General features: G+C 32.0%; 1 protein-coding gene across 4 annotated transcripts in view; it reads right to left on the bottom strand.

The window, feature by feature from the left end:
• LOC134716053 (tetratricopeptide repeat protein 37-like) overlaps window positions 1–24,671 on the bottom strand; it is a 46,293-nt gene extending 21,622 nt beyond the window's left edge. Inside the window, exons 1-12 of one of the 4 annotated variants that reach the window (XM_063578760.1) lie at window positions 24,521–24,671; window positions 19,234–19,327; window positions 18,879–19,007; window positions 18,551–18,565; window positions 17,547–17,632; window positions 16,502–16,574; window positions 15,987–16,112; window positions 14,419–14,514; window positions 13,850–13,964; window positions 13,056–13,208; window positions 4,752–4,853; window positions 4,243–4,385 (exon numbers count right to left, since the gene is read on the bottom strand). In XM_063578760.1, coding sequence (XP_063434830.1) covers window positions 4,243–4,385; window positions 4,752–4,853; window positions 13,056–13,208; window positions 13,850–13,964; window positions 14,419–14,514; window positions 15,987–16,112; window positions 16,502–16,574; window positions 17,547–17,632; window positions 18,551–18,565; window positions 18,879–19,007; window positions 19,234–19,323 — 1,128 coding nt within the window. In that variant the 5' untranslated portion in view covers window positions 19,324–19,327; window positions 24,521–24,671. Of the gene's footprint in view, window positions 1–4,242; window positions 4,386–4,751; window positions 4,854–13,055; window positions 13,209–13,849; window positions 13,965–14,418; window positions 14,515–15,986; window positions 16,113–16,501; window positions 16,575–17,546; window positions 17,633–18,363; window positions 18,379–18,550; window positions 18,566–18,863; window positions 19,008–19,233; window positions 19,328–24,238; window positions 24,370–24,520 lie in introns of those variants that run through there. The other 3 variants (XM_063578761.1, XM_063578759.1, XM_063578762.1) reach the window with 3 other exon arrangements.
• Between the last annotated feature and the right edge of the window lie 1,051 nt (window positions 24,672–25,722).

Below are 25,722 nucleotides of genomic sequence, written 5' to 3'. Positions count from 1 at the left end.
AGATAACCCAAATCATTTCTTGTACAGGTAAATAACAGATAAATTTCATGTAAAATATCATGAAATTTTTTTCTCATTCATTTTTCAACCTATTTTCATAAATCATACATTTATATATATATATATATATATACAATGCCAATATTTTTCATTAATGGAAATACATGCATCATGAAATTAAATGAAATAAAAGTTTTAACTGTGCAAATTTTCTGTACTTTTTCATATAAAATCATTTTCTTTTATATTGTGAAAAATACTCAACTATTAAAAAAGTATCAAATATAATCGATGATCCTACAAAATTTAAAAAAAATGAAAATAATATAATCTTTTTATAAAATAATAATTCATACACAATCCTAAAATTTACTTTTTTCTTTCATTTCAGACAGTCTGAATCTGTAAAGTTTACAAACTCTATAGAATTGTCAATGTCTTAAATTCATAGTCATTGTTTATAAAATTACATATTGATATAGTCATTATTTACAATACTTATTATGTATGATCAACTATGTAATTAATATACCATGAGCCTTAACCATTTATTGTTGATGAGTTTGTGCTAATAAATATTTTGTATTTGTATTTGTATAAAAGCACATTTTATTAAAATTCTACTGAAGCTTTTTCTAGCCCTAATAGAATGATTTGTTTTTATCAAATACAGAAATGTCTGCAGTTTTTAACAATAATTATGAAATATATTTTTGATTAATGTTTTTAAGAAAATCACTGTTATAAGACAAATATGAATTTCCTGCATGAAAAATCATATGGTTATATAGGAAAAAATGACACCTAATTTCAATATTTGTAAATTTCAATATTTGTATTCAAAAAAACATGTAGACATAATATGAGTTTAATATTAAAAATTTCATCAAAATCAGAAATCAAATTCAGTTTTGGCAGAGACATATAATTGTATTATATGTCTCTGGTTTTGGCAATGTTATAAATAAATTTTTAAAAATAAAATAATAGGAGAATTTCAGGACTGTGAAACAATTTTGACCTAAGATTGTAGTACTTATAGGTTATCGTTGAAATTGATATTTTGGCTTAAGCTTGTATGGCTAAATTAAGGTGGTGTGATGAACAAATGATAATCTGATTACTGCTCCACATTGTAAATTTTCTTTGACAACAGCAAATGCTGCTTTAGCTTCTAGCAATAATTTTTCATATCACTCTACTGTTCTGAGAAAGGAAATTATCAGTCAGTAAGGAAAATTTCATCTAATAACTATAATGTATATGATATCACAAAATTTGCCAATACAAAAAAAAATGAAAATATAGGCATCTTATGTTATACTGTTATACCACTATCCCAGGTTAGGGGGAGGGTTGGGATCCTGCTAACATGTTTAACCCCGCCACATTATTTATGTATGTGCCTGTCCCAAGTCAGGAGCCTGTAATTCAGTGGTTGTCGTTTGTTTATGAGTTACATATTTGTTTTTCGTTAATTTTTTTACTTAAATACGGCTGTGAGTTTGCTCGTTTGAATCGTTTTACATTGTCTTATTTTGGCCTTTAATAGCTGACTTTATGGTATGGTCTTTGCTCATTGTTGAAGGCCGTACGGTGACCTATAGTTGTTAATGTCTGTGTCATTTTGGTCTTTTGTGGATAGTTGTCTCATTGGCAATCATACCACATCTTCTTTTTTATATGGTAATGTATATTAGATTTGCTTATAAAAAGTCAACAAGTTTAATCTTTTCAAATGTGATCAATTGACAACAATAAATGCCAAACATCAAGCTGGTGAATAGAGAAAATAATATCCCAAAAGATTCAGGAAAGGACATCCTTAAAAAATTTGGAAATATATATCCCTTGAGAACAGTATAAATTTGTAAAGGTTCCACGGAACCCAGTGTAGTGCCTTCTTTTGCTGTTAATCGCAGGCTCAACAAAACTGAGGGAAAAAAATAATAAAATTATTCCTCTTGATACTATCTATTTATTGTAAGAAGCTTCTGTCCAAGTTTAGTAAAAATCCAGGGTAGTTTATGAATCTAATAAATGCTTTAAAAACTTTAACTACAGACTTCTAAAGTTAACTGGAAGAAAAACTAGGTCCATTTATAAGTAAAATAAGGAAAAACAAGAACAAAACTTTAACAAAATGTCCTTCTAGATACCACCTTTTAATCATAAACAAGCTTCTGTCCAAGTTTGGTAGGAAAAAGTAAAATCACAAAAATACTGAACTCAGAGTAAAATCAATTTGGAAAGTCCATAATCACATGGCAAAATCAAATAACAAAACGCATCAAAAACGAATGGACAAGAACTGTCATATTCCTGACTTGGTACAGGCATTTTTAAATGTAGAAAATGGTGGATTAAACCTGGATCCAGGATAGCTTAAGAAAGTTATTAAAATTTCAAAAACAACAGAGATTGAGAGTGAATATTTGTAGACAACAACAAAATAATGTAGGAATGCTATGTCTCGCTTTTGTGACAAAAGTTGCAAGCTTGACAAAAAAGCAGGGGTTCAAATTAACATTTGGTACTGGAAGGTCCATGACCTTTGACACTCCAAACTGAAAGGTCCACAACCTCAATTCCAGGTTCTACTTTTACTTAAAATATTTCATGACTCAGTAAGAAACAAAATTAATGTGCTTTTCATCGTCAGTTTCACTGATGTTCATGAAAGACGTGAATCATTGTCTTGTATATTATTAATTCAATAATCTTTTTTTTGGTATTGGTGAGGGTGTCACTGCGGGTGTGTGTGTTGTCAGATCAATTTTAAAAGTCAACTAGAGCTTGTGTTGCTTTGCTTATATTGTATCATATCTAGTTGCACTATAGGTGAAAATAAAAAAGAATTTTCCAGCTATTTACTGGCCTTTCGAAATAGAGAAAAAAATTACCCCTTGAAATTGCAGTAATATGTTTGCACTTTCAAAACATCTACATGCATTATCAACATTTAGTACTGATAAAGAAATTTAATGTAACATTGTATTGGATTTGGACATTAAAATTTGTCAAAAAGTAATTTTGAGTTTCTGTATAAAATATGTTCTGCTTTTTCTTTCTTTTCCATATATATTTTAGGTTTTCAATTCTTAGTATCTAGTGTTTATATTTCATAATCATAGATGTATTTTGTCACCTGCCTGGAATTGTTATTTTTTATTTATTTGATCACCAAAACCTGGAATTACCCTTATCTGCTTCAGGAATCTTATCTGGTATTGTAATTGTCAAGTGGCATCCATTGTTTTTCAAAGTTGTTTTTGTCAGCTGTCAGATTAACTCGAATAATCCAGTCATTATATTATGCTCCCTATCAATCACTACCTCTGAAGGACAATGACCATAAGCGGCCGCTATAATTATTCGAGTTAATGCAATATATGATTTTACTCAAATTTACACATTACTTGTTGGCGATTGTTTAGTATAAAGCTAGTGGTTGAACAAAATGAACAGCACTGTCATGAATAACAAAGATGAAAATAAGTTTTGAGATTGTTTATTTGGAAATTTTAGTAAAAAGGTTTGCAAAGTTTTGTTTTTTTCTCTTTCAAGTTGAAGGGTAGTCGGGCATAGCTAGTAACTAAGACGAAAGTCGGACTGCAAAAGTGGAAGGTCGCAGAACTCGGAACACCTCTTATTTTAACCCCTGAAAAAAGGTGCATAACTACAACTGGGTGATAATCACTGCCCAAAGTTTGTATTACTTTGGCAGGAAAACTCTTGATGAAAAACAAAGTAACCTCTACACCATATAATGACAAAATATTGGAAACTAAATAAGACATATTCAAAATCAAGAGAAAAACTATTCAAGTTATGGAGAACACAAACCAGTTCTCTTCAAATGATCTAGGTCTGGTTGAAAGAACAGACATACTGACTAGCAAGCAGACAGACAGAGTGATTGATGGAGTTCATTAGATACTAGACCTGGGGTTGAAGTCATAAAACTTTGCTCAGTGCTCGGAGCACAAAAATCGTGCTCGAAACATGAAATCCAGCATTTTGATTGGTTGAATTTTGAGTACGAGTACTCGAAAGTTTTATGGCCGCAAGGCCTGCTCTTGCTTATGGTAAAACAGGTATAAACACCTATCAGTCAGTTTCTCATCTAAACTTATATGCTTACCTCTAAATGGCTTCATTTTTGTTTGATCATCAACATTCACCACATATATCTTATTAAAAGATATACAGTATTTTCTATTATGTGTAATTAATGCTGACCTGTTCAATAATTTCCAGTGCTGACTGTAATGAAGTGTCTGTCCCTAACCCATACAACATCTCTGCTTGTAATACCATAACAGTACTAGTTATTGAACCTGGAATTGTCAAAACTCTATCTTTCCTTTCAAGAGTCTTCAAGCCTATAATAAAGACATTTAAGTTGAAATCTTACAATTCTATGTAAATTTTAGAGGAAAGGAATAAAATGACAACTAAAAATGTACAAAATGAAAACTGAACAATGAAAAATGTGTTTTATTAAAATGAAATTGTTTCAAAGATTTGGAAGTTCAATTCTTTTATCATTTGGAATGTTTTTGTTGAAAAGCATTCATAATGACCATGCTATGACTATTATGAAGTTTAAATAATTTATCTTCAATTGCATTGCATTTTTTCATCAGTTTGGTTTTATTGTTTGTAGTGGAAAAGTACTCATATTAAATATTTAAAATAAATCAAAAAAATTTTATTGAAGAAAAATAATTTGTTTTTAAAATACTTACACATCTTGCTGTATTTTTCTGCTCCACTGAAGTCATGTAGATGTTTTAGAGTAAGGCCATGGTAATACTGTATACAGGCAATTTTTGGAAGCTGATCAATGGCTACAATGTAAGATGAACAAATTCAAAAACATAAATCATGTGTGTAAATATGGAAAAACAAGAATGTGTCCACAGTACACGGATGCCCCACTCGCACTATCATTTTCTATGTTTAGTGGACCGTGAAATTGGATTAAATTCTCTAATTTGGCATTAAAATTAGAATGATGTTATCAAAGGGAACATGTTCACTAAGTTTCAAGTTGATTGGACTTCTACTTTATCAAAAACTACCTTGACCAAAAACTTTAACCTGAAATTTGCACTTTCATTTTCTATGTTCAGTGAACTGTAAAATTGGTGTCAAAACTATAATTTGGCATTCAAATTAGAAAGATCATATCATAGGGCACATGTATACTAAGTTTCAAGTTGATTGGACTTCAACTTCATCAAAAACTACCTTGACCAAAAACTTTAACCTGAAGCGGGACAGGTTTAGTCACGTTTCTCCAACATTTGATAATTAGACTAAAACAACATTAGGGATTAGGGGGTCCTCATAAGGACTGGCATCGTAATAATTACCTGTAATTCACCTATATCAGGTCTTAACTAAAATATTGTAAAAAGGGATATTGTTAAAAAAAAATATATCAAAACATTAACAAACCATAAATGTTTGGTCAAGTATAACCGGAAACTGTTACATAATTATTTTCATCCGTATTTGATTTACAGAATTAAAAAGGTTGTTGAACAAAAAAGAATCTTATATATCTTAATCAAACTGAAAATTTCATAAAAAAAATATCAAGAAATAATCTCGAAATTTTTTTTTTTTTAAAAGATTTTTTTATGTTAAAATTAACATGAAAAATCGAAATGTTCACTGACTGTACCTAATTTTTAGTAATATATTCTATTACTTGATATATTTTTGTATCTGTGTTACATGAAAAAGTTTAAATCTAAACCAATGCAAAACAGCCAAGTTTTATTTATGTAAAAAGTCACCGAAAGCTATTGTCTTCAAGTGGCGTGGGAAGAACCATATATTTACTTCGTCGTTCTGTCTGTATATCACAAGAGCTGATGCAAATTTTCATGGTGTGCTTATGTATGTACCTGTCCCAAGTCAGGAGCCTGTAATTCAGTGGTTGTCGTTTGTTTATGTGTTACATATTTGTTTTTCGTTCATTTTTTTACATAAATAAGGCCGTTAGTTTTCTCGTTTGAATTGTTTTACATTGTATTATCGGGACCTTTACTATAGCTGACTATGCGGTATGGGCTTTCAACTCATTGTTGAAGGCCGTACAGTGATCTATAGTTGTTTTTAAATGTTTGTGTCATGTTGGTCTTTTGTGGATAGTTGTCTCATTGGCAATCATACCACATCTTCTTTTTTATATTAGCAGATCAAAGAGTCAGTCGTATATCTGTTCACTTTTTCCACGAAAACGGAGCTGATACAAATTGAGTACATCACGTCGCGTCGTAATCTACATATTGTTTAACTGTGGGAACTGGCTTGGTGAATATTGTGCACTTCTAGTTTTTTCTAAGTGTACAATTAATGCAAGTTGACTAAAAATTTTAAATAAACTGTATCTGTGATAATAAGCTGCGTTTTGTACTTTAATATAAGCTTCATGACTCTAGATATATAAATTCTTAATAGCTCTCAAAATACAAAACGTTAATTTTTATTCAAGATCGAAACATTGTAATCAATAAATCATTATTATGAAAAATAGACAAAACTATAAAAACTAGAGGCTCTAAAGAGCCTGTGTCGCTCACCTTGGTATATGTGAATTAAACAAAGGAAGCAGACAGTTCATGACAAAATTGTGTTTAGGTGATTGTGATGTGTTTGTACATCTTACTTTACTGAACATTCTTGCTGCTTACAATTATCTCTATCTATAATGAACTTGTCCGTGTAGTTTCAGTGGAAAATGTTAGTTAAAAATTTTCAAAGGAGTACGGTAAGGACCGATTTTGGCCTCAAATTTCAGTTTCATCAGACGAAAGATTTAGACCACTTTTTAAACACTTAAGTTTCTATTTCATTTGATTCAATTATTTTATGTGAAAGATTTTAACTCATTTAGTCATAAAAAACGATCCGTTACAAGCTAAAATATGAAAAACCTACCAAATATGCAAAAAAATGTCACTTTTGAGATGGTTTTTGTCAAAAATTAAAGTGGCCGCATCCGTGTTCATCCTCAATCTTTATATATGTTATGTATTATCATCAAATACAACTTCCATTTTAATATTTTGGATGAACACGAATGCGGCCACTTTCGTTTTATACAGAAACCGTCTAAAATTTAACTAAAATGCTTGAATTTTGATGATTTCTGTAATTTAGCATGACTTTATGGTGCTAGTACTCAATATATGTGCATTGCATGGCCAAAAACAGCCAATATTTATGTAGCAGAACCATTCTACTATCCAATAAATAACTAAAAGTTTACATTTTAACAATTTTGTAAAACTGCTATATCTTGGGGCCAAAAAGGGCTCTTACCGGACGGACCTACTCCTTTTATGAAAATTGTTAAAAATTGATTGTAAAGGACAATAACTTCTTAGGGGGTCAATTGACCATTTTGGTCATTTGACTTATTTTTGAGTCTTAAATTGCTGTACATTATTGCTGTTTACAGTTTATCTCCATCTATAATAATATTCAAGATAATAACCAAAAACAGTAAAATTTCCTTAAAATTACCAATTTATGGGCAGCAACCCAACAATGGGTTGTCTGATTCATCTGAAAATTTCAGGGCAGATAGATCTTGACCTGATAAACACTTAGATCCCATGTCAGATTTGCTCTAAATGCTTTGGTTTTTGAGTTATAAGCCAAAAACTGCATTTTACCCCTATGTTCTATTTTTAGCCATGGCGGCCATCTTGGATGTTTGGCCCGGTAATTAAACACAAACTTTAAACTAAATACATCAATGATGATTGTGGCCAATTTTGATTAATTTAGCCCGGTAGTTTCAGAGGAGAAGATTTTTGTAAAAGATCATGGATATTTACGAAAAATGGTTAAAAATTTACTATAAAGGGCAATAACTCCTAAAGGGGTCAACTGACCATTTTGGTCATGCTGACTTATTTGTAAATCTTACTTTGATGAACATTATTGCTGTTTACAGTTTATCTCCATCTATAATAATATTCAAGATAATAACCAAAAACAGTAAAATTTCCTTAAAATTACCAATTTATGGGCAGCAACCCAACAATGAGTTGTCTGATTCATCTGAAAATTTCGGGGCAGATAGATCTTGACCTGATAAACACTTTGACACCATGTCAGATTTGCTCTAAATGCTTTGGTTTTTGAGTTATAAGCCAAAAACTGCATTTTACCCCTATGTTCTATTTTTAGCCATGGTGGCCATCTTGGATGGTTGGCCGGGTAATTAAACACAAACTTTAAACTAGATACATCAGTGGTTGTCGTTGCTGTGTAATATATTCGTTTTTCGTTCATTATATTGTACATAAATTAGGCCATTAGTTTTCTCGTTTGAGTTGTTAAACATTTGTCTTAAGCTTCTCGGGTCCTTTTATAGCTGACTATGCGGTATGACTTTGCTCAGCATTGAAGGCCGTACAGTGACCTATCATTGCGTTAGATTATATCGACTTTTACAATTTTGGGAGACTATTAAAAAACATATATATCTTTAAAACTAGAGGCTCCAAAGAGCCTGTGTCGCTCACCTTGGTCTATGTGAATATTAAACAAAGGACGCATTTGAATTCATGACAAAATTGTGTTTTGGTGATGGTGATGTGTTTGTACATCTTACTTTACTGAACATTCTTGCTGCTTACAAACATTCTATCTATATTGAACTTGGCCTAAGAGTTTCAGTCGAAAATGTTAATTAAAATTTACAAATTTTATGAAAATTGTTAAAAATTGACTTTAAAGGGCAATAACTCCTTATGGGGTCAATTGACCAATTAGGTCATGTTGACTTATTTTTAAGTCTTACTTTGCTGTACATTGTTGCTCTTTACAGTTTATCTCTATCTATAATAATATTCAAGATAATAACAAACTAGAGGCTCTAAAGAGCCTGTGTCGCTCACCTTGGTCTATGTGCATATTAAACAAAGGACACAAATGGATTCATGACAAAATTGTATTTTGGTGATGGTGATGTGTTTGAAGTTCTTACTTTACTGAACGATTTTGCTTCTTACAATTATATCTATCATGAACTTTGCCCATTAGTAACAGAGAACTATATTTGGTAAAAATTTACATAAATTTACCAAATTAATGAAAATTGTTAAAAATTGACTATAAAGGGCAATAACTCCTTAAGGGGTCAATTGACCATTTAGGTCATGTTGACTTATTTGTAGATCTTACTTTGCTGAACATTATTGCTGTTTACAGTTTATCGCTATCTATAATAGTATTCAAGACAACCAAAAACGGCAAAAGTTCTTTAAAAATTACCAATTGGAGGGCAGCAACCCAACAACCAGTTGTCCAATTCATCTGAAAAATTCAGGGCAGATAGATATTGACTTGATTAACAATTTAACTTCTTGTCAGATTTGCTCTAGATGCTTTGGTTTCATAGTTATAAGCAAAAAACTGCATTTTACCCCTATGTTCTATTTTTAGCCGTGGCGGCCATCTTGGTTGAATGGCCAGGTCATCGGACACATTTTTCAAACTAGATACCCCAAAGATGATTGTGGCCTAGTAGTTTCAGTGGAGATTTTGTAAAAGATTACTTAGATTTAAGAAAAATGGTTAAAGATTGACTATAAAGGGCAATAACTCCTAAAGGGGTCAACTGACCATTTTGGTCATGTTGACTTATTTGTAGATCTTACTTTGCTGAATATTATTGCTGTTTACAATTTATCTCTATCTATAATAATATTCAAGATAATAACCAAAAACAGCAAAATTTCCCTAAAATTACCAATTCAGGGGCAGCAACCCAACAACCGATTGACCGATTCATCTGAAAATTTCAGGGCAGATAGTTCTTGACCTGATAAACATTTTTATCCCTGTCGGATTTCCTCAAAATGCTTTGGTTTTTGAGTTATAAGCCAAAAACTGCATTTAACCCTATGTTCTATTTTTAGCGGTGGCGGCCATCTTGGTTGGTTGACCAGGTCAAGCCACACATTTTTTAAACTAGATACCCCAAAGATGATTGTGGCCAAGTTTGGATTAATTTGGCCAAGTAGTTTCAGAGGAGAAGATTTTTGTAAAAGATTACTTTAATTAACGAAAAATGGTTAAAAATTGACTATAAAGGGCAATAACTCCTAAAGGGGTCAACTGACCATTTTGGTCATGTTGACTTATTTGTAGATCTTACTTTGCTGAACATTATTGCTGTTTACAGTTTATCTCTAACTATAATAATATTCAAGATAATAACCAAAAACAGCAAAATTTCTTCAAAATTACCAATTCAGGGGCAGCAACCCAACAACCGATTGACCGATTCATCTGAAAATTTCAGGGCAGATAGATCTTGACCTGATAAACATTTTTATCCCATGTCAGATTTCCTCAAAATGCTTTGGTTTTTGAGTTATAAGCCAAAAACTGCATTTTATCCCTTTGTTCTATTTTTAGTCGTGGCGGCCATCTTGGTTGGTTGACCAGGTCAAGCCACACATTTTTTAAACTAGATACCCCAAAGATGATTGTGGCCAAGTTTGGATTAATTTGGCCAAGTAGTTTCAGAGGAGAAGATTTTAGTAAAAGATTACTTTAATTAACGAAAAATGGTTAAAAATTGACTATAAAGGGCAATAACTCCTAAACGGGTCAACTGACCATTTTGGTCATGTTGACTTATTTGTAGATCTTACTTTGCTGAACATTATTGCTGTTTACAGTTTATCTCTAACTATAATAATATTCAAGATAATAACCAAAAACAGCAAAATTTCTTCAAAATTACCAATTCAGGGGCAGCAACCCAACAACCGATTGACCGATTCATCTGAAAATTTCAGGGCAGATAGATCTTGACCTGATAAACATTTTTACCTCTGTCAGATTTGCTCTAAATGCTTTGGTTTTTGAGTTATAAGCCAAAAACTGCATTTTACCCCTATGTTCTATTTTTAGCCGTGGCGGCCATATTGGTTGGTTGACCGGGTCACGCCACACATTTTTTAAACTAGATACCCCAATGATGATTGTGGCCAAGTTTGGTTTGATTTGGCCCAGTAGTTTCAGAGGAGAAGATTTTTGTAAAAGTTAACGACGACGGACGACGACGGACGACGACGGACGACGGACGCCAAGTGATGAGAAAAGCTCACTTGGCCCTTCGGGCCAGGTGAGCTAAAAACGGCGAAATTTCCTTAAAATGACTAATTCAGGGGCATCAACCAAACAGCGGTTTGTCTGATCCATCTGAAAATTTGATGGCAGATAGATCTTGACCTGATAACAATTTTACTCCCTGTTAGATTTGCTCTAAATGCTTTGGTTTTTGAGTTAAAAGACAAAAACTGCATTTTACCCCTATGTTCTATTTTTAGCCATGGCTGCCATCTTGGTTGGTTGGCCGGGTCACGCCACACATTTTTTTAACAAGATACCCCAATGATGATTGCGGCTAAGTTTGTTTAAATTTGGCCTGGTAGTTTCAGAGAAGAAGATTTTTGTAAAAGATTACTAAGATTTACAAAAAATGGTTAAAAATTGACTATAAAGGGCAATAACTCCTAAAGGGGTCAACTGACCACTTTGATTATGTTGACTTATTTGTAGATCTTACTTTGCTGAACATTATTGTTGTTAACAGTTTATCTCCATCTATAATAATATTCAAGATAATAACCAAAAACAGCAAAATTTCCCTAAAATTACCAATTCAGGGGCAGCAACCCAACAACAGATAGATCTTGACCTGATGAACATTTTTACCCCATGTCAGATTTGCTCTAAATGCTTTGGTTTTTGAGTTATAAGCCAAAAACTGCATTTTACCCCTATGTTCTATTTTTAGCCGTGGCAGCCATCTTGGTTGGTTGGTGGGGTCACGCCACACAATTTTTAAACTAGATACCCCAATGATGATTATGGCTAAGTTTGGATTAATTTGGCCCAGCAGTTTCAGAGGAGAAGATTTTTATAAAAGTTAACGACGACGGACGACGACGGACGCCAAGTGATGAGAAAAGCTCACTTGGCCCTTCGGGCCAGGTGAGCTAAAAAGATATACCTTTTTAACAATATTTTGGTTAAGAACAGGTGGATTACAGGTAGATATCAAGATCTAGTCCTTAAGAGGACCCCATAATCCCTAATGTTATTTTAGTCTAATTACCAAATGTTGGAGAAACGTGACCACACTGCGGGACAGACAGACGGACGCACAGACCAGAAAACATAATGCCCCTCTACTATCGTAGGTGGGGCATAAAAATGTTACTTTATACATTTGGAGGATGTACATTTTTTGGTAAATAGAATATCAAATATTGGAGGAATTGTAAATATGTCCCAAGCTTATTTTGTTTGTAACTATAACAACCTTTTTTGTTAAATGGTATTAGATAAAACAAGAATGTGAGTGTTCTCCATTGATTATGAAGTGTTTTGTAGAATGTAGGGATTTCATTTTGTAAGTTTATACATTAAATCATCTTATTAGAACAATAAATCAACTTCTGTCAAACTTATGTACAACATTCCACTTTTTGATTAAAATGTGAACATTAAATATTAAATGAAAAATAAAATGCCAAAATGCTGCCAATGAATAAGAACCGAAAAGATACAAAATTTGAGAAAATTCTACAAAAGAAAATCTTGCTTATGGCCATTTCTTTTCATTTTTAGTGTATATTTGATTTCAGTCAAACATTTTACCTCTAGAAAGACAATCTCTGGCCTCTATAAATTTCTTGTTACACAACTGTACATAACCTTGACCAGCTAACAAGTAAACATTTTACCTCTAGAAAGACAATCTCTGGCCTCTATAAATTTCTTGTTACACAACTGTACATAACTTTGGCCAGCTAACAAGTAAACATTTTACCTCTAGAAAGACAATCTCTGGCCTCTATAAATTTCTTGTTACACAACTGTACATAACCTTGACCTGCTAACAAGTAAACATTTTACCTCTAGAAAGACAATCTCTGGCCTCTATAAATTTCTTGTTACACAACTGTACATAACTTTGGCCAGCTAACAAGTAAACATTTTACCTCTAGAAAGACAATCTCTGGCCTCTATAAATTTCTTGTTACACAACTGTACATAACCTTGACCTGCTAACAAGTAACTACTGTCTGGAGTAAGTTTGGATATGGTACTGATGTAATCATCCATGGAGGGATGTAATACTGGAAACTTATCGCCTGCAAAACACAAAAAATTCTTAACATTAGACCAATAAAGGAAGGTCTGTATGGGGTCCTCCTTCTTTTTATTTCTTATTTATTTGTCCATTATTCTCTATTCTCTAAATATTTTGCCTATATTTTTCTTTTCTTTATTTGTTCTGCGCTATCTTCGCCACACTTATTCTCTATTTAAGAAATAATTCTTTCATGCAATGCTCTATGCTCATTTTAACATGAGTAGGTATTATATTTGTTAATACCAATACCAAGCGCTAGATAGGTATTGAATGTTAAGATATAGAATGCCTACACATGTTAAAATGAGCATAGAACATGGCATGATATAATTATTTCAATTCTAATAGGAATAGTACTTTGAATCACATGCAGACCATTTTTTTTTTGTAATTAAAACATGGCTTTGTATCCAAAGCTTAAGAAGAACACCATATTAGAATCTTTGATAGCCATATCAAAAAAGATATGTTTACATATCTTTAAACACCATTTACATATTTGTAGGAGACCAAACAGGAATACACTGTGGACATGTTTTGCAAATGACGTAATTAAATCCCTGGTTATTTGTTCCATATATTTTCAAATTTATCTACAAAATCATTTTACATTGGATCTATTTATACTTCTATACTAACCAACATATTTATCCATTGCCATGACAACCAGTATCTCTGTAGGATAAGAAATATTGGAGAATTTTAACTGCAGAGTTTTACACTTAAATTCCAGCTTACTACCAACATACAGCATCTACAAAGACATAAAATACCAGAGGTAAAATTACCTTTTAAATTAGTTCAGTCATATTCTTCCTAAAAGTCATAATTCTTAACCATATTACATAGGTCAAGAATTGTTAGTCTGACCTTTTGCAAAGTACAGATATTGAGGGTGTACACTCTAACAATAATTGATATGGACTTAAAGACTGCGCTTCTCTTATTTTAATTTTTATTCTAATTTATAGCAATAACTTTCCATTGTAATATGCTAACCATCATTATAAACATGATAAAATCTTCTTTTTATATGCCAAAGGGTATGTTCAGAAAGGTCCAGAAAATCTTGAAAAGGATTGCAGTCAAGTAATGTGGGAAGAACTTAACAGAAAAATGAGTTGGGTTTTTTTTAGGTCAAAATTGCTTCCTCAGATTTTTCTTTGTACAAATAACCCTTTAAACAATACTGGTGTTGAGATACTTACTTGAAGCAGACATCTGACATAAAACTTGACCACTAACGTAGTGTCTGTAAACTGAACAGGATCTAACTCAAATAAACCGTCACAGGTAGATATGTACTACAAAATACAAAACACAATCAACTATCTCTTTTGTGTAGTATTACAACACAAATGGTCTCTTCATAAAATTGAGAATGGAAATGGGGAATGTGTCAAAGAGACAACAACCCAACCATAAAACAGACAACAGAAGGTCAAAAACAGCTCATCAATGCAGCGAGAAATTAACGCATCTGGAGGCATACTTTAGCTGGCACCTAAACAAATATATATATACTAGTTCAGTGATAATGAACGCCATTCTGAACTCCAAATATACACAAGAAACTAAAATTAAAAATAATACAAGACTAACAAAGGCCAGAGGTTCCTGACTTTGGACAGGCACAAAAATGTGGCAGAGTTAAACATGTTTATGAGATTTCAACCCTCCCCCATTACCTCTAGCTTATGTAGAAAAAGTAAATGCATAACAATACGCACATTATAATTCAGTTCAAGAGAAGTCAAAGGTCGGATAATGTAACCCAAGAAAATAAACAAAATGACAATAATACATATAAAACAACAACAGACTACTAGCAGTTAACTGACATGCCAGCTCTAGACTTCAATTAAACTGATTGAAAAATTATGACTTCATCATATGAATATCAGCCACAATTCCCGTTAGGTGTTTAGTATCATACCATCATAAAATATATGAGAAGAACATAACCTGTGTCATGCCAACAACTGGTTTATAAATAAATGTGTTTAGTTCCAATACAAAGACCCTATAAGTGAATCAATATTAATGCCAAAATATGCAATCTTTAATGATCTTACAACAGTATCGTAACTATATTCATGTTCTTCTATTTATAGAATTATTCAAAGGCAAAATGGGTATTTGTTCTGGAATAATGTCTGATTTTTACCACTGTTGCATATAAATTTGAAAATAATAAAGATAGTTATAGGCGTAGTGTACAATCTTTGGAAATACTAAAAACACACTCAAAAGAGAAAGCCTTGAACTAGTTTTAAGTGTGCTAGTATTTACACATAGGTATCTTGTTTTTTTTCTTTTTGCAAGTTTGTTTTTGTGTGCTTAGTGCCAATCTGATAAATCCAGCCTTTTCTATAGGACTTCTTTAGTAAGTTCCATATTACTGGAGGGTTGAGCAGCATTCACAACATTTTTAAACCAGCCATATTTATGTAACTGTCCCAAGTCAGGAGACTGTAATCCAATGGTTGTCATTGTTTACAGTTGGTTTATATTTTTCTTTACAAAAGTTCATATTTTATCATGCTGGGACCTATTATCACTGACTTTATGATATGAGTTTTGCTCATTGTTGAAGACCATACAGATGCCAATAGTTGATATCCTAGTCTTTTAATTTCTGGTGGAAATTTGTCTTATTTACAATAATACCCCATCTTCTTATTCATAAACATGTAAATTGGGGAAATAAATTACACATTCTGTTGAAATTCTCTGAAATAATTCTTAATTTTTTATTTCCTCAAATTATACATACCAAATTTTTCCAAGCTTCTGACAAGGATTTCTCATTCCTTAATATTTCTTCTAATTTGTACATATATTTCTCCTTCTTGTCTTCATTTTTCTCTTCTTTAACAAGATTCTCATAAATAGGTATAGCCTAAAAATATTACATTGGTTTCCATAGAATATTTACACAGTTGTACATGTATGTAATATACAATTTCTTAATCTATTTTCCTGTTTATTCTTTTTCAATTCTAACTATGGATAAACAGTTGTGCATTTCCTGACATTTTCATAATTAATTGCATGCTTGGCTTTCAAACTAACTGATTTAAACTTATTTTAAAATAAGAAAAAATGTATAACAAAACTATGGCAAAATAGTACCATTCTACATTATGTACTTAAAATAGAGTAGAATACTGGAAAATTTGACTATTATAATAAGTGGCTGAGCTTTTTGATCACTTATCATGACATATGTGCTCTGAATTGTTTTTCTCGTGTTATCTTTAATCTAAAGAACAATATAGGAAATTTTACCATAGCGATTGCTCCAATTTTCACATCCAAATCTGCCAGTTTACTTAAAATATCATTTTTCTTGTCGTCATCACTGTAACATAAACAATAATTATATTAAACTAACCCTTCTCCAATGGATGAATAAAATACATCATATTCAAAATAATAGAGTTGTATTGTTTTGAATTGAACTTTAAACTTAATCAAATAATGATATGCTGTTCTAACTTTTATATGAAATAAACACAGGAATTAAAATCAAATGTTCAAGTTTGAAAGAACACACCTTTGTTGCAGATAATAAGAACCCTTTTAATGTGACCAACTGAATAGGACTTGTTTCGATTTTGCACTTAAATGGGCTACATGACGGGTGGCACATGTGGATCAGGATCTAACCTTCCAAAGCACCTGAGATCAACCCAAGTTATGGTAGGGTTTATGCTGCTTATTTTTAAAATGTTTTTGACATGAGTTTGAAAATTCCTTAGTTATCTTTCATTTATGTCAGAACACTAGTTCATGTTTTAGTACTTTAAAAGAAACTGACTTGAATGATTTCATAATTGGTAATGTGAAGAAAGAAAAATCAAGAATACATGTTGTGGCGCTGTCATCCAGTATTTGATTGTTTTGTTACATAGTGTCCATACCTATAAAGGGGAGTTAATCCACAACACACAATCTAATTAAAATTATAAATATACATATACTATTATAAAATTGCTTTATTCCACAACCTCATGTAGTGTTTAATTTAGTTGCATATACATGTGCATTATATGCATAAGTACACATACATGACTCTGCCATATATAGAGAATATCAATTCATATGGCTTTTTCAATATCCAATCTCTCGAGGGATTATATTGGTTGAGGGTTGATTTTGTTTTTGATATTAAAAAAGCCATTTCATATACACTATATTATACATCACACTTACATGTTTTATGTGACATGACGTCATCAATTATAGGTTAAATGCATTACACATACAATATATCTTTATTTACTAGGTATATAATAAATGTATATAATTAAGTAAAATTTAAGCTACAAACCCTTTGTAAAGCTCTTGTAGTTTTTGATAAACATTAACCAGATCACCTTCATGTCCACCATGTTTCTCATAAAAACCACAAAGTCCCTAAAAAAAGCAAGTAATTTCAAAATAAAATAAATATTAATTAAGTAATTTTATTTTTATTATTAGTTGTCCTATGGCCAGTACATGTGTTAGTAACACCACTTTCATAGTACTTGGATATTAGTATTTTTAAATACTGGTTCCCTTATGTAAAATTAATGTAGAAGTATAAAGCAGCAGTAAACTCATTTTAAAAACAAATGTAGAAAAATCCCCCAAAAAGGATTTCAGTATAAAACAGACCCTGCATTCTCAACATTTGATTAAATATGTTATCATCAAAAATTAAAAACAAAATCTGGTTAAAATATAAAAATAATTTAAACAGTATCTTGTGATTGTACTGTTTAAAACTTACCTGACAGGCTAAAACCTAAGCAAGGGCAACTTCGGTTGCCTGTTTGTGTGCTTGAACACTTACCTGCCAAGCTAAAACCTGATCAGGGGCAGCTTCTGTTGCCTGTTTGTATGCTTGAACACTTACCTGCCAAGCTAAAACCTGATCAGGGGCAGCTTCCGTTGCATGTTTGTATTTGAAACACTTACCTGCTAAGCTTAAACCTGATCAGGGGCAGCTTCCGTTGCATGTTTGTATTTGAACACTTACCTGCCAAGCTAAAACCTGATCAGGGGCAGCTTCCGTTGCATGTTTGTATTTGAACACTTACCTGCTAAGCTTAAACCTGATCAGGGGTAGCTTCTGTTGCCTGTTTGTGTGCTTGAACACTTACCTGCCAAGCTAAAACCTGATCAGGGGCAGCTTCTGTTGCCCGTTTGTATTTGAACACTTACCTGCCAAGCTTAAACCTGATCAGGGGCAGCTTCTGTTGCCCGTTTGTATGCTTGAACACTTACCTGCCAAGCTAAAACCTGATCAGGGGCAGCTTCTGTTGCCTGTTTGTGTGCTTGAACACTTACCTGCCAAGCTAAAACCTGATCAGGGGCAGCTTCTGTTGCCCGTTTGTATTTGAACACTTACCTGCCAAGCTTAAACCTGATCAGGGGCAGCTTCTGTTGCCCGTTTGTATGCTTGAACACTTACCTGCCAAGCTAAAACCTGATCAGGGGCAGCTTCTGTTGCCCGTTTGTGTGCTTGAACACTTACCTGCCAAGCTAAAACCTGATCAGGGGCAGCTTCTGTTGCCTGTTTGTGTGCTTGAACACTTACCTGCCAAGCTAAGACCTGATCAGGGGCAGCTTCTGTTGCCGGTTTGTATGCTTGAACACTTACCTGCCAAGCTAAGACCTGATCAGGGGCAGCTTCTGTTGCCCGTTTGTATGCCTTCTCTGACTGATCAAACTGTTCCATTCCATCAGCAGCCACACCAACGAACACCAAGGCATTATAGTTATTCTTATCCTGTGCCAAAACTGTCTGTAAAGATAAATATTGTTTTTGTGATTCTTTAAAGGATTCTTATAATTAATATCTTACTTTCGTAATGTGAAAAGTCATCTATACATTGATTGATTGATTGATTGTAGTTTGCTTTACGCTGCAATAGCATAAAAAAGGTTATACATGTATCCTGACTTTCCTGTATACGTGTTTTACAGAAAAATTCACCTTACTTTTATTATGAAAAAGTTATAAGTCCTACCTTGCAATGTTTGAGGGCTTCTTTAAATTGTTTTTCTCTGATACATTCTCTAGCATTCTTTAATGCAGTCTTTATTTCTTTGGTATCCATTTACCTGAGATTAAAAAAAAAAACATCATGTAAACATCAACATGTCATTGTACAGCAAAACCCATACTGTTTGGTATACATGTATCTATATAAAAGGCCCTAAGTAACAAAATATGAAATAAGTGAAAAGAGAAAACTCACAAATAAATCATAAATAATATACAGACTACTACAGAGTACCCATGTTCTAAAAATGTGAAGGCCATGCATGTGTGTCTATTCATAAATTGTATATTCTATTGATGTTTATTTAAAGTCATAAGAAACCTCAAATCAAAAAAAATAATGCATATAATTTTTTATAACTCAACGGATAGTTTTCATTTTTATAAAACTTATGTATATATACATTTTTATGAAGAAAATTCTTTAATTTATTCATATTAAGAAGAAGTTTACTTTATTTTAACTGCTTCCTTCCAAGAAGCAATTCCCCCCCGACATATTTCCTTATTCAAAGTGACTTCAGTGTGATCCATCTCGTAAAATCCAGTGATCACAATACGCATGGATGTCCTTAAATAAACTATTATCTGAATTTACATGTTAAACACATGCTCAATTTCCATGCTTTTTTGTTTATTATTTGTCGATTGTTGACGAACAGGTGACAATCGTTAAACTTCGGCTTCAAAACGGGAACATTAATTACCTGCCATATTTTCACAACAACACTGATGGATTGAAAAAAAAATTGATAATTAAAGAAATTTACACACAAAAAATTTGTAAGGGTTCCGAGGAACACAGTGTCTCGCCTACTTTTGCTGAAAATCACAGGCTCAACAAAATGAGGAAAAAAATCAATAAAAAAAATCCTCTTGATGATAATATCTTTTGATTGTAAGAAGCTTCTGTCCAAGTTTAGTAAAAATCCAGGATAGTTTATGAATCTAATAAATGTTTGAAAACTTTAACTGAATGTTAACTGGAAGAAAAACTTTAACTGAATGTTAACTGGAAGAAAAACTTTAACTGAATGTTAACTAGAAGAAAAACTAAGTCCATTTATAAGAAAAATACAGATACACAGGTACAAAAAATTAACAATATTTCATTCTAAATACTAGCTTATGATCATAAACAAGCTTCTGTCTAAGTTTGGTTTAAATTGAAAGTAGCATAAGAAAGTTATTAAATTTTTTTTTTAATTTAACCACAGAGTGAATGTGTTGTTTCCTGGCAGAAAATCTAAGTCCATTTAAGAGTAAAATACGGAAAACAATAGATTTATTTTTTTGCAAAATTTACTTCTGTATATTATCTTTTGATCATAAACAAGCTTCTGTCTTAGTTTGGTACAAACCCAGGATAGTTGAAGAAAGTTATTTAAATTTTAAAAACTTGAACCACAAAGTGAATGTAATGTTTCCATGCAGAAAAACTAAATCCATTTATAAGTCATGTAAGTAAAATACGGCAAAAATGGAATTTTATTTTTACAAAATTTGCTTCTGGTTACTATCTTGTGATCATAAACAAGCTTCTGTCCACATTTGGAAGTAATCCAGTATGGTTTAAGAAAGTTCTTAAAATTTCAAAAACTTTAACCACAGAGTGAATGTAATGTTTCCCGGCAGAAAAACTAAGTCCATTTATAAGTGAAATATGGAAAAAATGGAATTTTATTTTTACAAAATTTACTTCTGGATACTATCTTATGACCATAAACAAGCTTCTGTCCACGTTTGGAAGTAATCCAGTATGGTTTAAGAAAGTTATTAAAATTTCAAAAACTTTAACCACAGAGTGAATATTTGTTGACTCCGCTGACGACGAAGACACCGACGACAACAGAATGTAGGATCGCTTAGTCACGTTGTTTCGACAAAAGTCGAAGGCTCGACAAAAATGATAAATTTGTGCAGAGAAGTGCCTAAAGTTTTTCATTGAAAGATACAAAGTCATTTTCAAATTTTTATTAATTATTATTTTTTTTGGAGAGAGAAAAAAGACAATAACAATATAGCTTAATGGAAAAAATCCAATATTTAAAGTCTGATGTTAAAGTCATATGAAATGAGTTTCTTGTAATTTTGATGTTATTGAATCAATGCATGCATATATATTAAGTCCTGTAGGCACAGTTTTTGATGTATTACAAAACTATATAATATTATTGACAAATAATATTTCATTCAGTGATTGTTGATTGCAACCTAATTATCTTCCAGTTTGTTGCCATAGTTAAAGTTACATTGAATAACATTCAACAAAGAGCATGTACGAAAAAGGAAACTCTCAATTTCCACCATGAAGTAAAGAAAAAAAAATACAGAAAAATACAAACTGTGCTCTCTTGAATATATATAGCTTGCAACTTGAATTCTTGAATTAGTTATCTATATAAAAAAGAAGATGTGGTATGATTGCCAATGAGACAACTATCCACTAAAGACCAAAATGACACAAACATTAACAATTATAGGTCACTGTACGGCCTTCAACAATGAACAAAGCCCATACCACATATAGTCAGCTATAAAAGGCCCCGATTAGACAATGTAAAACAATTCAAGCGAGAAAACTAACGGCCTTATTTATGTAAAAAAATGAACGAAAAACAAATACACAAATGTATGTAACACATAAACAAACGAAAACCACTGAATTACAGGCTCCTGATTTGAGACAGGCACAAACATAAATAATGTGGCGGGGTTAAACATGTTAGTGGGATCATACATGTGAACCTCCCGACGGGAGTACAAAACTCCCGTTTTCAGGGGTCTCCTCCCGTCCTCCCGTTTAGGAGAAAAAACTCCCGTGTATGAAATATTTCATGAATGAAAATTTTCAGACGCCATATTTGATAATTTTTTACTACTGTACGGGTGTAATTGACACCTGTGTTAAACTTTACCTGTATAACAAAGAAATTGTATAATTATATGGCTTCACTTGACAGCTTGGGTGTCAAACATACTGGTAATCAACGATGTTTACCTATGGCTATAACTGCCGTTGTGTATTGGGAATATTGAAATACATTTTTGTTACTTCCCTTTGTTTTATCCTGTTTTCAGTTATTTTGCTTTTAAAAATGTAAATCGTAAAAAAACTATAAATGATTATTATTTTAATCAAATAATCATAAAAGGATGTTGATTAAATGAATTTTAAAGTTTTGGGACAAATAAAAGAATATAAATTTATAATTTGTTTTAGCAATCTAGACCTCCTTTCAAGGATTAAATTGAAGTTTATATTGTAAATCTGTTTAACTGAGATTTTTTGATTCAAATGCACATTTTGACTAGATAAAAAAAAAAGAGAATAAAGATAAAAAAAATAATAAGAGTTATAGCTAGTTTAATTCCTAAAAAAACTTGAGATTGAAAATGGCAGTTGTTAGTATGTAAAATATTTTTATTGTGTAAGCTAGAATAGCAAAACACTTTACACTGTTAAAGTCTCTAAGTTTTCTACAAATATGACTTTCATAATGCTTAAAAGCCATGCAGTACTACTGTTAGTGTTTGTTATTTTTTTAATTAATTTATGATGTTGCAAATATCAGAGATGTATATATGTCTCTGCAAATATACATGTAGAGCTTATTTCTTTCTTATTTTTCTATACATTTACCAATCATAAGGAAATGGAGACAAGAATAAAAATCTATACAGATAAGATAAATAAATATAATGATTTATTTGCAAGCAGTGAACAATCATTTATCAAAAAAAAAAAAAAAACTGAACAAGAAACGGATTCTTAATATTTTATTTTATTCAAATAGAAAGGCAATAAGGATACTATAAACATATAGCAATTCGATGGAAATTTGAAGAAAAAACACAATTTCTACATCATATGGTTACATTTACGACAAAATTTATGTCGATAAAAAACCTCCTGATCTGAGACCTAATCTCCTGACCAAAATTTCCAAATCTCCTGAATTGAGTTTCACAGTCCATCACATGTATGTGGGATCCCAACCCTCCCCCTAACCTGGGACAGTGGTATAACAGTACAACATAAGAACGAACTATAAAAATCAGTTGAAAAAGGCTTAACTCATCAGATAGACAAAAAATAAAAGTAGATGTGGCCGGGTACTTATACATCCCGACACAAAAAGACACAATGAACAGATCTGAGAGTACTCGCAGTTATCTGGCAGCTAGTTCAAAGCCATCAACAACTAATAAAAAAATCATGCCTCTAAGACTAAGCAATCAATCCGTACACATCCAACATACAATGGATTTAGTGTAATTATTTTAGAAAAGAAAAATTTGTTAAACAAATCTTAAAGGGCACTAGCTGCCAAATTCATGTTCACCGATTTGACTCAAATTCTCATATTTTATTTATAACAATGTAAAACATTTTCCAATCTATCAAAAACATCAAATAAACAATTTACAGGACATGATCGAAATAAGATGTTGCTTTGTTTCATGTAAAATTTCGCCAAGACCCCATCTAATTAACTATTGAGTTGACCTTCTATGACTATATACACTGTAAGTAATATTAACATAAACACAGTTATAAATACATGTAGATTAAACAACTCGTGCAATTAGGATTTTTATAGGTCTGTTAAATTTGTATTATAGATTAAAAATGTATGCTTATGGTCGTTTTTACCTTTAAAAGAATGATTTTGTGTGGATTGAATCAGTTAATCAAATTATTTACCTTTGTTTCACTTTTAAGGTTGACATTCTTTTCCTGTAAATACCTGTACACGGATAATGCATTCATTATTCTATCACTTTCTACGGGTTAAATTTGAGTTCACATGAATATGGATTCAATGAGGTCGAGTTATTCACTTGCAAGTGAATAATTCATTATCAATGTTTATTACTAAATAATTAGCTTAATTTGATCAAATTGAACCATTTTAGTTGATAAAAGCACTGTGTCATAATATCACATTTAAGTGATTGGTCCCTACCTCACTCAGCTGGTAATCAAAATAAATACACCTTCTTGTATATATTGGTTATATGCTTTCCTGTGTTGAAGAAAGGTGTATAACTTACGAACTTCGATCCCACTCTGACAGAATGATTTATTTTTACTTTCAGTTTCAATTTGTACATCTTCGCTAGCCAAGGGTTACGATCCACTCCCGCTCTCTTCAGAAGAGAGCGGGAGTGGATCGTAACCCTTGGCTGGCGAAGATGCAATTTGTAGAACGTCATCAAATGAAAGATCTTATAAATTTATAGCTTACACAGCCGTTTATAGAACTCCCAGAACAGCTGTGTCTTTCATTTCTTAGTAATACCAATGCTTGATCTTTTAGTACGACTAATTAACTTCGAAGAGATAAAATACAGGTTTGAAAAAAATGAAAGAAGAGATAATTTCAGATAGGGAAGAGTAACGATGTTGGATGGTCTGTATCTGTATATCTATTTTTTCTCCCAGTACAGGCACACCTCCACTTTTATAATCCTCCAACCAAAATATAGTGTTATGTTTCAACTTTCAATTCAAAGTTTTTTTTTATTGATAAAAGATGAAATGTATATTTTAACAAATGAATTTGATATATAAAACAAAGCCAATACAGAAATGAATCATCATTTTCCAAGTGAACAATAACCGGCTGGAAGTATTCGTCACCTTCATTTTTTTGCTATCTATTCATAGGGACTTCATATAAAACACATTTTTGCGTAAGAAAAAATTTGAGGGCATTTATGGTTGGATTTTGATGAACAAGGCGGTAAAAGACGTAGAATTGTCTATAATATGTTCGTTTATTTGGTAATATTTTTTTATAATTTAATTTGGTTCTCATCACTTGGCGTCCGTCGTCTGTCGTCCGTCGTCCGTCGTCGTCGTCGTCCGTCGATAACTCTTACAAAAATCTTCTCATCTGAAACTACAGGGCCAAATTTAACCAAACTTGGCCACAATCATCATTGGGGTACTAGTTTACAAAATGTCACGTGAAGCGTGACCCGGCCAACCAAACAAGATGGTCGCCATGGCTAAAATAGAACATAGGGGTAAAATGTAGAATTTGGCTTACAACTTCGAAACTAAAGCATTTAGAGTAAATCTGACAAGGGGGGAAAATTGTTTATCAGGTCAAGATCTATCTACCCTGAAATTTTCAGATGAATCGGACATCCAGTTTTTGGGTTACTCCTCCTGAATTGGCAACTCTAAGGAAAGATTTGCCGTTTTTTGGCTATTATATTGAATATTATTATAGATAGAGATAAACTGTAGACAGCAATAATGTTCAGCAAAGTAAGATCCACAAATAAGTCAAATGACCAAAATGGTCAGCTGACCCCTTAAGGAGTTATCGCCCTTTATAGTCAATTTTTAATAATTATCATAAATTTTGTAATTTTTTGTAAATTTCAACAAAATATTTTCCTCTGTAACTAATGGACCAAGTTCATTATAAATAGAGAT

This window comes from Mytilus trossulus, chromosome 4, assembly GCF_036588685.1.
Source record: "Mytilus trossulus isolate FHL-02 chromosome 4, PNRI_Mtr1.1.1.hap1, whole genome shotgun sequence".
NCBI lineage: Eukaryota > Metazoa > Mollusca > Bivalvia > Mytilida > Mytilidae > Mytilus > Mytilus trossulus.
This window is presented reverse-complemented; position numbering and strand designations above follow the sequence as displayed.